The 14031-nt window shown below is 41.9% G+C and overlaps 1 protein-coding gene across 2 annotated transcripts in view; it reads right to left on the reverse strand.

Moving 5' to 3' along the window:
- Window positions 1-14031, reverse strand: part of LOC137322796 (F-BAR and double SH3 domains protein 2-like) — a 230454-nt gene that overhangs the window by 116193 nt on the left and 100230 nt on the right. For both annotated transcript variants that reach the window (XM_067985865.1, XM_067985866.1), the window contains exon 6: window positions 8961-9094. In XM_067985865.1, coding sequence (XP_067841966.1) covers window positions 8961-9094 — 134 coding nt within the window. The remainder of the gene's footprint in view (window positions 1-8960; window positions 9095-14031) is intronic.

The following is a 14031-nucleotide window of genomic DNA, read 5'->3' on the forward strand; positions in this document are numbered from 1 at the left end:
TGACTCCTAGGGGACAAGGCTCATGAGAGCCTTGTCCCCTAGGATATAACGTATAGGGTGGATAAAGGGGAACCAGTGGACATAGTGTATTTAGACTTCCAGAAGGCATTCGACAAGGTGCCACATAAAAGATTATTACTTAAGATAAAAAATCACGGGATTGGGGGTAATATTCTGGCATGGGTGGAGGATTGGTTATCGAACAGGAAGCAGAGAGTTGGGATAAATGGTTCATTTTCGGACTGGCAACCAGTAACCAGTGGTGTTCCACAGGGGTCGGTGCTGGGTCCCCAACTCTTTACAATATTTATTAACGATTTGGAGGAGGGGACCGAGTGCAACATATCAAAATTTGCAGATGATACAAAGATGGGAGGGAAAGTAGAGAGTGAGGAGGACATAAAAAACCTGCAAGGGGATATAGACAGGCTGGGTGAGTGGGCGGAGATTTGGCAGATGCAATATAATATTGGAAAATGTGAGGTTATGCACTTTGGCAGGAAAAATCAGAGAGCAAGTTATTTTCTTAATGGCGAGAGACTGGAAAGTACTGCAGTACAAAGGGATCTGGGGGTCCTAGTGCAAGAAAATCAAAAAGTTGGTATGCAGGTGCAGCAGGTGATCAAGAAAGCCAACGGAATGTTGGCTTTTATTGCTAGGGGGATAGAATATAAAAACAAGGAGGTATTGCTGCAGTTATATAAGGTATTGGTGAGACCGCACCTGGAATACTGCATACAGTTTTGGTCTCCATACTTAAGAAAAGACATACTTGCTCTCGAGGCAGTACAAAGAAGGTTCACTCGGTTAATCCCGGGGATGAGGGGGCGGACATATGAGGAGAGGTTGAGTAGATTGGGTCTCTACTCATTGGAGTTCAGAAGAATGAGAGGCGATCTTATTGAAACATATAAGATTGTGAAGGGTCTTGATCGGGTGGATGCAGTAAGGATGTTCCCAAAGATGGGTGAAACTAGAACTAGGGGGCATAATCTTAGAATAAGGGGCTGCTCTTTCAAAACTGAGATGAGGAGAAACTTCTTCACTCAGAGGGTGGTAGGTCTGTGGAATTTGCTGCCCCAGGAAGCTGTGGAAGCTACATCATTAGATAAATTTAAAACAGAAATAGACAGTTTCCTAGAAGTAAAGGGAATTAGGGGTTATGGGGAGCGGGCAGGAAATTGGACATGAAGCTGAGTTCGGATCGGTCAATGCCCTGTGGGTGGCGGAGAGGGCCCAGGGGCTATGTGGCCGGGTCCTGCTCCGACTTCTTGTGTTCTTTAGATTTGTGGTTGGGATCAGATCAGCCATGATCTTATTGAATGGCGGAGCAGGCTCGAGGGGCCGATTGGCCTACTCCTGCTCCAATTTCTTATGTTCTTATGTTCTTATGAGACCCCACAATTCCTCAGCAACACAGATATAATCAAAGTCAGGGGCCCACCAGGATTTTCACATCGTTCACCTGACGAAGGAGGAAGCCTCCGAAAGCTTGTGAATTTAAAATAAAATTGCTGGACTATAACTTGGTGTTGTAAAATTGTTTACAAGGATTATTGAGCATAGCATAGGGATGCTGAAGGAGAGGTTCTGGTGTCTTGGCGGGTCTGGGAGCTCCCAACAATATGCCCCACAAAGAGACTCCCACATCGTGTGCTGCATACTTCACAATCTAGCCATATAGAGAGGCCTTCATTTTGCAGCATGTGAAAGAACGGATGTGAAGGAACAAATAACGAAGCAGACCTTGCCCGCATGCAGCAAGACCTGGACAACATCAAGGCTTGGGCTGATCAGTGGCAAGTAACATTCGCAGCAGACAAGTGCCAGGCAATGACCATCTCCAACAAGGGAGAGTCTAACCACCTTCCCTTGACATTCAACGGCATTACCATCGCTGAATCCCCCACCATCAACATCCTGGGGGTCACCATTGACCGGAAACTTAACTGGACCAGCCATATAAATACTGTGGCTACAAGAGCAGGTCAGAAGCTGGGTATTCTGCGGCGAGTGACTCACCTCCTGACTCATAGAAAGGCTACAGCATGGAAGGAGGCCATTCGGCCCATATAGTCAGTGGTGAGTCAGTATAGATTGTGCAGTCCTCTGATTCATGTCACAGATTTAAGGTGATTGGCAAAAGAACCAAAGGAGACATGAGGAAAAACTTTTTTTTTAAACTCAGTGAGTGGTTAGGATCTGGAATTTACTGCCAGGGGAGTGGTGGAGGCGGATTCAATCGTGGCTTTCAAAAGAGAACTGGTAAGTACTTGAAAGGAAAAAATTTGCAGGGCTACGGGGATAGGGCGGGGGAGTGGGACTAGCTAGATTGCTCTTGCATAGAGCCGGCACAGACTCGATGGGCCGAATGGCCTCCTTCCGTGCTGTAACCTATGATTCTACGATTCTATGAGTCAGGTGGTGAGTCACTCGCCGCAGAATACCAAACGCCTTTCCACCATCTACAAGACACAAGTCAGCAGTGTGATGGAATACTCTCCACTTGCCTGGATGAGTGCAACTCCAACAACACTCAAGAAGCTCGACACCATCCAGGACAAAGCAGCCCACTTGATTGGCACCCCCATCCACCACATTAAACATTCACTCCCTCCACCACTGGCGCACTGTGGCTGCACTGTGTACCATCAACAAGATGCACTGCAGCCAACTCGCCAAGGCTTCTTCGACAGCACCTCCCAAACGCACGACCTCTACCACCTAGAAGGAAAAAGGCAGCAGGCGCATGGAAACACCACCACCTGCACGTTCCCCTCCAAGTTACACACCATCCTGACTTGGAAATATATCGCCGTTCCTTCATCGTCACTGGGTCAAAATCCTGGAACTCCCTTCCTAAAAGCACTGTGGAAGAACCTTCACCGCATGGACTGCAGTGGTTCAAGGCGGCGGCTCACCACCACCTTCTCAAGGGCAATTAGGGATGGGCAATAAATGCTGGCCTTGCTAGTGATGCCCACATCCCATGAATGAATAAAAAAAAGATAATTGTTCTGCGATTCCGCTGACATACTGATTCCTCTGCCTAGAGAACTTACACATAGCCCCACTGCTGAACAGTTGCTGATACCTCCTTCACCAAAAGAAAAAACTTGCATTTATATAGCATATTTCACGATCGCAGGGTCAGTCAATGATGTTCTTTACAACGGTGACTAGACTTGAAATGTAGGAAATGACTCCCTTTGTCCTACATTAAAGAACATTCAAACCATTCAGACAATTTCTATATCAATGACATACTGAAAATACAGACTCACAAGCTAAGATGAAACCAAACTGCAGTCAAGGGTGCAAAATGTGATAAAGATGAATAATTTAATGGCAAACATAATAACTGCCGTCCATTCATTTCTCAACAAAGTGATCAACCAGTAGCGCTGTTTGTAAAAGGTTTACTAACTCTTCTACTCCTGTGAGGTGCCCCCCTAGTGACCTCAAGCAAAGTTGGTGGAAGGCTGATGTTCCTCATGTTGGGATTCTCGCAGCTGGTGACTTCAAGTTGTTCGAGCCTATGAAGGCTTGGCTGCAGCAGGGGCAGTCTGGCCCAGCTGACTTGCTGGCACCATGGCAGTCATTAGTTGAGGGCGTGGTGAAGGAGCAGGCGTGCTGACGTCCCGGGAGAGGGAAACACGCACCGCTTACATCACGACACTACCACTCACTTGGGGGTGTGGCTCATTACTTCCACTGATCTGTGGGAGAGCAAACCGAGGAAGATAAGTGACTCCTTGAAAGCCCCTATCCCTGTAGTCCACCAATCTGTCCAAGGTGGTCACCTGTCTCTCCAAGATGGAGCCCAGAGCCTATAATCAGCCATTTGAAATTCCACCAATGTTTGCTGCAAAGCAAGCGAACATTGTCTCCTGTTGAGAGCCCAGCTGCAGCATCCCTGCATGTCACCACACTCTCCAGGGTAGACGCAGTGCGCTGATGCCATGCGAGATGACATTACACAGGCTGAAAGCAGACTCCTCCTCATTTTCAGCCACAGTGGTGAAACTCATGGTAGGCCTTCTAATACCTCGTACAGCTGCTTGTGAGATGTCAGGAATTTTCTTTCCATGGCTGGGTCCCTGAAGTCCTCATCTTTGTCTTCCTCAGCAGAGCTGGGAGAGGATCTTGCCCTCCGCAAACTGTCTCCTGCCACCAGTATCTCCTGCTGCTGACTTATGCTGGGTGTATTACTACATACAGATCTTTCTGGTTCAAGATCTAACCCATGTGGAGTGCCAATGTTTGAGCTGGTGCCTGGGAGGGATAGAGTGCGTGACAATGCATCTGCAGGAGGACTGTCCTCCTCTTGTACAGAAGCCTCTTACTGCCGAGAAGAATCTAGAAGAAAAAGAAAAGGGATAAGAGTTAGATAGACGCTAGGCATTTTACAGGTGATAGCTTTGAGAATACAGCTTGAATTTGTGCAGCTTTGCTGCATATTTGTTTAGGTAAATGATGAGTTACAAATAATATGCAGACAGCTTGCTGAGCTACGCCGCCAGCTTCACCTTCCCTGATGCTGATGACTTTGCCTGGGCCACTGATCTCCAGAGCGTCTTGCTTTGCTTGGGCGATGATGTTGGCAACATCTCCCAATGTCTTGTACCTCTCCATCACAATATGTGCTGTCTTCACCTGCAGAAAGAGGGGGTGAGTTAGTGTCTGTTGAATAGGTCAGTGGAGATGTGTGGGGCATATAGTCCATGTGTTGAGAGGTGGAGAAAAAGCAAGATGGAATGATGATGGAGAGGCGATGAATGCAAAGGGAAGTGTGTATAACGTGAAGTAAAGGGTGTCGGGAAGAGTTAGTGGTTGTACAAGTAACAGTATGTGAGAAGAGAATGCTGTTAATGTGTGGTGTGAAGCGAGTGAAGGAAGAGGTAAGTGTTTTGGAATGAGAAAGAAAGATGTTGCAGTGTGCCTTTGAGACTGTATGCTGAAGAATGTGATGACGGGGAGGGAATTGTTGAGAGTGGTGGGGAAGGGAGTGAAAGGAGTGCTGTTAGGTGCTGTTGAGAGAGCTGGAGAGGTGAAGAGCTGTACTCACTTTTGCTGCTCTTGTGAGGTCATTGAAACCCAAGTCATGGGGGTGATGCTGGTGGCACTGACCCTTTCAACCACCTCTGTTTAGGCTTGCTTAACATGGCCTTGAGAATACTCCTGTGGTTTCTGGGGAACAGTTGCTCCCTCCTTGAACTGACTTCATCCACGAGGACCTCCTGGGAGGCATTAGAAAAGCAGGGGAGACCTTCTCCTCATTGAAGTAGCCAGGATGTCTTCTAGAGTGCATAAATGAAAATTGCCAGTAGGGAATGCAACCTTGCTTTAAGAGGTGCATCCCTGCTTTAAACAGACCTCGGGAGTTGCGCTGGAAATTGCATGCGGCAGTTGGGCAGGCTGCCCAATTCCAAATGCAATCAGGAGGGCAGCCCATCTGTCAAATGGAATTGAGCCCCAGGAGTTAAAATTGCCAGGCCTCATGCCAACAACATCATGGAGGCTTAAATTATGTGCTCAAGTCTCTGGACTGGGATTTGAACCCACAACCTTCTGACTCACAGGCAAGAGCACTACCACTGGGCCAAGCCTCAGTTGAGTTCGAGCAAAACTGCATCCGTTTGTGGATAAGTATTTGAAGCAGTGAAAGGCACATGGATCTGAGGAGAAAGCAGGGCAATGGGATTAATTTTGGATTGCTTTAACAAAGAACCAGCATAGACTTAATGGGCATATGGCCTCATTCTGTGCTGTGAAACTCTGATTCTGAGTGCAACAGTTGACCCAATATTAAAAGTATCACCATTATGTCGGGCAGATGTGCTAAAGTAAATAATTAGTTTAGAAGTAGATTCATACAATTAAAAAAAAATCTAATTAATTGCTGAGTCTTTTGTAAATTGTTAGTGAAATCACACGTGCAACTCTGTGCCCACTTACAAAAAGAAACAGATGCAGTAAAAAAGATTGAGAGAGCAACAAAGTTAACTTCAGATTTCAAATTGTTAAGCATAAAAAAGATGCTAAGAAAGCTTCATATGTGTGTGTTGGGAACAGGGAAGAATATGATAAAAGTTATTCAAATAATGATGGGAATCAACAATGTGGGTAAAGAATGGTATTTGCCAAGGCAGATAAATCAGACAACATAAACATTAGTTACCAAGGGCTAAATTTAGTGCTTAACTTCATGCTTAAATTGTTGACTTGTGAAATAGATGGTCACTTTGCATTGGCTTGTTTGAAATATTTCAGAGTTGGATCAATTCCCGATTTAGCAAAGAGCAGAGGATAACGAGATTGCAGTTGGAAAAAGGGTCAGATCTAACTGAGGTGGATGGGTTGAATGATCCTCTCTTTCTCCTTGTGCTTCTGAATATACATTGAATGGGAAAATGTAACACATACATTTTTGTCCTATTATGGTAGAAATTGATATTTCACCTCTTTAAAAAAAAAACTTCTTCATTCTTTATATAAAAAAAACTCCTAATAATGCTTCAAAAATCTTTCAGAGCCATCCATATGCACTTTGACTTGTGCCAGTTAGTCAGTCTTCCTTACATGGGATGCACACCCACTTCCAAAAAAATCATAATTCATCCAAGAAAGCAAATGCGACCTTAGTTAGCCTGTATAATGTTGCTGCGACCAGTCTATGGATGAACTTCAAGAATGCTGTCTGCATATGTGCTATATACAGTCAACTTGTGCCCACACACATTTAAATGATTTTTTTGCTCCTTCCTGCTTCACAATCGGGTGTGCAGTTAATATTGAAGCTGTCGCTATAGCATTGCCCAGAAGGCTTTCCCCCGCCACTGTTGAGACTATGATAACCAGCACCAGAAAAGTGGTCAGGACTTTGCAGCCAGAATCAATATATTAGCTATGTCAGTGGTTAGTAATGAAGCTCCTTGAACATCTTCCTCCATCCCCAGTATACAATATCAGAACACTTAGTGACACAAAAAACCTAGTCTTATGGTTACCAAAAATTTTATTTAGTTGCTTACACTGTATAAAATACTGAAAAATGCCTTTTTAAAATCATAGCTCACATCTCAAATTTTTGGTCAGATTGTTATGTGACATAGGCTGTTGTGATGCACTCTTGGTTTTGTAGTTTCAAAGGAGCAGGATGAAAATAACACCCATGGTGCATCTCTCACAGAATACATCACACCTGGAAATCCCCAGCACCCAAAGATCTGGTGAAATTCTCAAAAGAAGTCATAGGCTGCAGACTGAAGGACAGGCCTCTGTAGTGGAAATTTCTTGCAGACATTTCCAATATTAAATAATCAATTTGATGGGCAAGTCTTATGAATTTGGGTCTGCTGCAGATACCTTCTTGGGTTCAGTGGAGTCAGTCGCTCCCTTAAGTGATGTGAGCTGCTCATGTTTATTGGAGCTGGCTTACACTACCCGTTATCTACTTGTACGATATTCAGGAATGTAACGATAGCAGCCCCTTGTAATCTGGACCTGGATTCTCAAGTCTTTCTTCAAGTTCTTTGAAGACAGACTGAGTTAACAGTAGATGAGGCGAGGCTTGTTTCGAATTGTTAAGCGGCTTTATTCTATAGTAAGGTGAACTTACAGAGTAATAGTTATAACCAGATTCATTTAGTTCAACTGATACAATTTATCTCCATGTAATAACATAAAAATAATGAATATGTGATGCTGCCCTACTTCAGTGGTTTGTATTGATTGATTTAAACAGAGTAAATTTTCTATATTCTGTTATTTGACCCTACCTATTCTGGGTCTTTTTTGCCTCAGTAGTTTCTTTGTTGCAAAAGCTAGACAGCCTTTTAGGTGTCTGTAATTCGGTTTTATTCCTGACCGTTCATAATTAGGAAGCGATTAAAAAAAAACTTCCAACACAACGAGCATCAGATGTTTTGTCAATTACAGAGAATAAGCTACCAAATTGCATATTATTTACAGCCTATAAGGAAACAACAAAGCTAGCACATTAGTACCTTAACCATCTACTGTCTTGGACCCCTTTTTACTTGGAGGAATACACTATGCTTTTAAAACACATTTAAAGTAACTTACTTTTTTCAAATAATTTCTATGGAAAAATGGTCAAAAGATCCTAAATCTTGACTTAAGTTTAGTGTTTTTTTTCCAGAATTGTGTAATATTTGTGTTTAATCTTAATGTTATTTCTAATTGTTTACATTGAGCTGAGCGGCATCTGATTTTAAAGGATTTGATCACTCAGTTTCCTGCTGCTTTCTCATTGGTGCTTTTTGCTGAATTTTGTTCGACATTTTATTGGTAACTGAACACTGACACAAGGTGCACATACAATTCTCAGCAAACCACTTCAGAGAAGCAGTTTATTGACAATATTTTTTTTAAAGTGCGCAGTAAGAATTAGTTGAAATGAACAAGATAAAAATGCAGTTTCAAAATTCCATTACAGTCTACATTTTCTTTTCTCATTATTTTTCAACCCATCTCAACATCTGTTGCAGTATTGCTTTTCCTGACAGAGGCCAATCTAAAACAAGGCTAGATGGCTTTTCATGACAATGGTTGCTGTTGTGATTACAATTCTATATTTAGATAGAACACTGTAGGAGATCCTGCCAGTGTTACTAACATAGTTTTGCTGTATGGAGCATTTTACTAATCCCACAAATATGTTTAGATTTCAGCAAACTTGGTCTGAAAATCATTCTGTCTCATCAGTTTTCCAGGAGGCATGTGTACAGTCATAGTCATGAACTCGGATAGATTTTCAGACTGGGTAGCATGTTTTATATATGTGTGTTGCATGAGAAATGTATCTCAGTGAGTTTACTTCTGCGATTGAAGTATAAGTGCGTGAGGAACAAATTAAACGCTGCAAACATTTTGCCTTGAAATAGCAAATGGCAATGTATCTCCATTAATATATTAAAAAAAAGTACAAAACACACTTGGCCTCTATATCTGCTTTTTCCCGCGCTGCATGAGCCATCTGTTCCAGCTCAAAATACTTCTTTTTAGACTTTGCCAGATCCTTCACAGTCTCCTGGAATTCAGCCTGAATCCTCGTCAGCTGATCAATGCACTACAGAAACAAGATAACACTGAATGTTAGAGGCAACACAATATGAAGAGGAGCTTTCTTGTTAACATTAATAACTGATAATTATGACCACAATTTTGGATGCCATAAAATGATTGAGAGATAGTCGTGGCAACAGAGATGTAGAAAACTGTTATTTTTATTATGCAGCAAAATATAACCCATATATCTTTAATTTATATCCTCCTTAAAAAGTGGTCAAAAGGCAGTTAAGACATTTCACTACTTCTACATACGGAGGTTCAAATATGTTGTGGCCAACACTCAACTGGAAGTTGCCAGTCAGGGAAAAAAACTACTTTAAACCCCAACCTGAGAGAAAACCTGAAGCAATGGATCCTTTGTTAAAATTCCAATATACCCATTCAAATGTTCTTGTCCCTTTAGTTCTAGATACTGTTCTATCGGTGCCTGAAGACAACTCTCAAGAATGCTCTTTGCATTATCATTCAATGTGACACTTCATAGGAAAGAAGTACACAACATTTAAAATGAATTTCAAGGCTACAATTAACTTGTGTCTGATCATAGAATAATCTCCAATGAATTCAACACATTTTCACGGTTTATCAACAAAACCATAATGGAAGTGGACATTTATGAAGAGCAACTACTTAATATGGTGAAGATGTTTGTTACCAGGTTCCATCAATACTGGCTGCTGTGCAAACTATATGAACATAATTTCCCCAATAACTACTATTGACACAAAGAAATTATCTAATATTTTAGCCAACAGTTGCAATCAATGGAGCATTTGGTGACAAAAAAATTAATAACAATGTCTTCAAAGCAGAAAATGGCTTCTATTAAGTAGAAACATTCCAGATGAAACTTATTTTTATTACAGAAGTGATAATAAAAATGAATTCCTATTAGGATCTAGGGGAAAACTACATACTGGAATTTAAAAAAAAGTTCTAAGTTCCCAAAAGTATTTCAAAGGTGCAGATTTAAAATTCTGATCTTGAGTTTGATGAATAAACCCTATAGCCAGGTGTCACAATTTTTAAAGTTAAGGGATTTCTTTTAATATGTCTCAACATGATAAACAGCTATATTGGCAAGGTAGAGTTCAACTGGCACTGGTCAGTTTAAAGATGGATACATTGAAATAATAGGATAGAAGAGGATGAACAACAGACTTTCACTTCAATAATCATACATCAGAGAAATACTCAGGCTCAACTGTTTGCAATAAATTCAATACAAGTAGAAACACGGATTTTAAAAATATATGTAGAAAATGACAACTTAAAGAACAGGAATCCCATGAAAGTGTGTATGCAAGTAGACAGCAAACAGGTCTAAAATTGTCATTATCTGTAAAAAGTTTAAGTGTAAAATACTAATTTTGTTCAGTTATCGGTCCTACCCATTGAACAAGTACAGTGTAACCTGTAAATTAGAGACACCCAAGGAACTTGCATCAGGTGTCCTTTATTTGCAGTGTCCTTATTTTCAAAATGGTCACTGTATGTACAGTAAACCGGATGAGTCAAATATCCCAGGATTGGCTGCATCTCCAGCAGTGTTCCTTTTTTTCACCCTCACCTGGGATCGTGCCTAATTCTGGAGTCCTGCCAGCTGGATGTGATTTCAGTTTATTTTCTGTTCGTTGCATTTCCCAATTCATTTCCATCCCGGGGTCCTTTTCCATTGAGGGAGGGATGTTGTGATCCTGGGATCTGCTACCTTGGCAGCCTGCATAGGGGCGAGGTGGCTACTGTAGGGCCGGAGTGCCTGGGAAGTCCGAGCCAAATTGACCTGCAGACCCCTGTCCAGCGCCCCCTCCCTCCATGTGCTGCAGCTGCTAATGTTTGATGTGCTGGGAGTGGGTAGGGGGCTGTTAGCAGCTAATCAGTACCTGACGTTCTGGTGGAGTAAGATGTGATGTTATCCAGTGCAGTTCCCGGTTTTTGACGAATGGGGAGATCTTTACCCAGCATCCGTAGTGGCAGAGAAACTGCTCTATCCTATAGAGCCGTGCAACCAGTCAATCCCAGAGATAGAGCAGTTTTTCTTCCGCAATGGATGCAGGGTAAAGAGCTCCCATTCCACAAAAGCAGTTTCTTTCACCCACTGCTGCCTTGCGCTAAAATCTTAGTACTTTTTAAAAAAATAAATAATTTGAAGGCACCCCTGTGTCCCGTGTTTTAAGTTGTAAACGGACTTGGTGCATTGAAGGCTGTCTGTAGTTCGTAATTTGCCAGTGTCCGTGGATTCAAGATGCAGCTTGTATCTGTCACAATGCAAGTTATTTGGGATTATCAACACGTGTCCATTTTTTTTTGTTGCAAGTATCACTGTTTTCCTTCCTTGCTTAGCAACTATAAATTGGAACTGTTTTACGTTTTCAGGAGAAAATGGCCGTATTCCAAAAGATCACAATTTTCAAATATATGCTTAAAAACTGTTATACTCCAATGGTTCAATGGATCAATGCACCACCAGCTATGTTAGTCAGCTATACAGACCAGCAACTTTCCAGGTTTGATCCCTGGTTGGCATTGTGGTGAGTTGGATTAGTGAAGGGTTGCTACAATTGACCTCAGCACCTTGTGCTTTGCGGGAGGCTGGGGTAAATTAACCAGGGTTCTCATTCCTGAATGTTACTTAATGACATGTGCTAGAAAGTACATGCACATAAACGCTGTTTGAGGACAGGATCAAACTCAACAGTGATTCCTCACCATTGAACAGCCTGCCAAAACTCAGATACAGGCTTAGGCTCAGAGTTTAAAAAAGAAATAGCCACCTGAGTGGCTATGAGGAGACTGGTGCCAATGGAAAAAGTAGAAATAAAAGCATGGTATACCATATACAGATGAGTGTTCTAATTTTAGCAGGATAATAATTCAGTTCTTCACAAAGCAATTCCAGAAGTCAGGTGGAACCATACAACATGAATGCTTCCCCTTTCTCCTCCAATATACCAGTGGTCAGACTATTACACCACTAGGCCACAAGGAAATATGGCTGCTTCCCTCCCCCTCAGAAAAAAAACACTGCAAACCTGACATAATTAAGCAATGACAATCTGAATAGTTAAGAGTAACATCAAAGTAAATCCGCAATCATTAAGAGCATATCTTAGAATCATGGAAAGGTTACAGCACGGAAGGAGGCCATTTGGCTCATCGAGTTCGCGCCGGCTCTATGCAAGAGCGATCCAGCTAGTCCCACTCCCCCACCCTTTCTCCCTGGCCCTGCAAATTTTTTCCTTTCATGTACTTATCCAGTTCCCTTTTGAAGGCCATGATTGAATCCACCTCCACTACCCCTTCGGGCAGTGCATTCCAGATCCTAACCATTCGCCGCGTACTCGAGCATACTCCAAGCGCACGAGTCTTCATTTACCAGACAGAGTGACCGTAAGAGTAAGATCGAGCACATTGAAAACCATTCCAAGATCTAATTATCTGTTGCCATTGAATTGGAGTCTGGGTTAATGGCAACCAAAATGCTGATCAGTCCTGTAGTACCCATGCTCTCTGACCTATACTGGTTGGGGGTTCCAGGAGTAGGGGGCACAGTCTAAAAATTAGAGCCAGACCTTTCAGGAGCAAGATTAGAAAATATTTCTACACACAAAGGGTGGTAGAAGTTTGGAACTCTCTTCCGCAAACAGCAATTGATACTAGCTCAACTGCTACTAGCTTGTGATTTCAAATAAAGCTGTTGGACTATAACCTGGTGTTGTAAGACTCCTTACATTTAAATCTGAAATAGATAGCTTTTTGGCAATCAAAGGTATTAAGGGATATGGGCCAAAGGCGGGTATATGGAGTGAGATCACAGATCAGCCATGATCTTATGAAATGGCGGAGCAGGCATGAGGGGCTGAATGGCCTACTCCTGTTCCCACGTTCCTATACTTCTTCCTCTCCATTCTGCACACTGTTGATTCTAATGCTTTAAGCAGCAATCACTTCAATGGAAGTCTGACATATTGGTCTTTCAGGTGCTATTTTACATACATTTTTCCACTGTCATCTGACATTCAATCCAAAACAAATCCACATCTAAACTCAGATGCAGGCACACAAAGACTTCAACAGATTCTACATTTGAAGTGGGTTGTTCCTTCAATGCAATCTTGTTGCTGATGGACATCAACTCTCATGAATTCACCACTGAACTTGCTTAGCTCTAATGGAAAAGCGCTAACTTCTCAAGTATGTTTTCATAACTTCAATCTCTGGTAACGTCCTAGTGAATCTATGCAGCATCTTTTCTATTGTTTTTATATCCTTCCTATAATGCAGTAGCAAAAACTGTACTCAACACTCCAAATGCAGCCTAACACAATGGAGACACAATGTTAAAATGAAGGCCAAATCATTTAAAAACAAATCCTGGAAAGGTGTCTTAACAGAAAGGGCTGTGGATTATGGAATGCGTTAACCCAAGAACAATAATTCAGAACTAATTGAGGTGTTCAAAAGGGAGATAGAAAATTACTTGGATAGTAACGGAAAAACGGTGAGAAACTGGGATTAATAAGATAAAAAGAGAAGCAGTGGTTAACAAAATTTTCACAAGAACATTTCTTTTTGTACTCGGATGAACCACATATGCTGCATTTTACTTCACGTTGTCCAATCTCTTTTGAATGGTATCTCGACAGTATAAAGCATTACTGAGCAAAACAAAAAAAATTTCAGCAAAATGTTTTGAGACTTGAATTTGGAAAGAATTTTAAAAAGCATCCATAAGACAGAAATAAAGTCACCGCCTTTTTTTTTAGGAAAACACATGTGACATGCACTTAACTGCAGCAACAATGGTTCATTATTAGGTCACAAAACTGAGTGATACAAAATTATTCTGGTGTTATTGCTTCAAAAAGTGTACAAAAGCTAGCCAAAGGCCATCAAATATGCAGATAGATTCCAAATTTTATCGTATCTCAGCAA

This window comes from Heptranchias perlo, chromosome 6, assembly GCF_035084215.1.
Source record: "Heptranchias perlo isolate sHepPer1 chromosome 6, sHepPer1.hap1, whole genome shotgun sequence".
NCBI lineage: Eukaryota > Metazoa > Chordata > Chondrichthyes > Hexanchiformes > Hexanchidae > Heptranchias > Heptranchias perlo.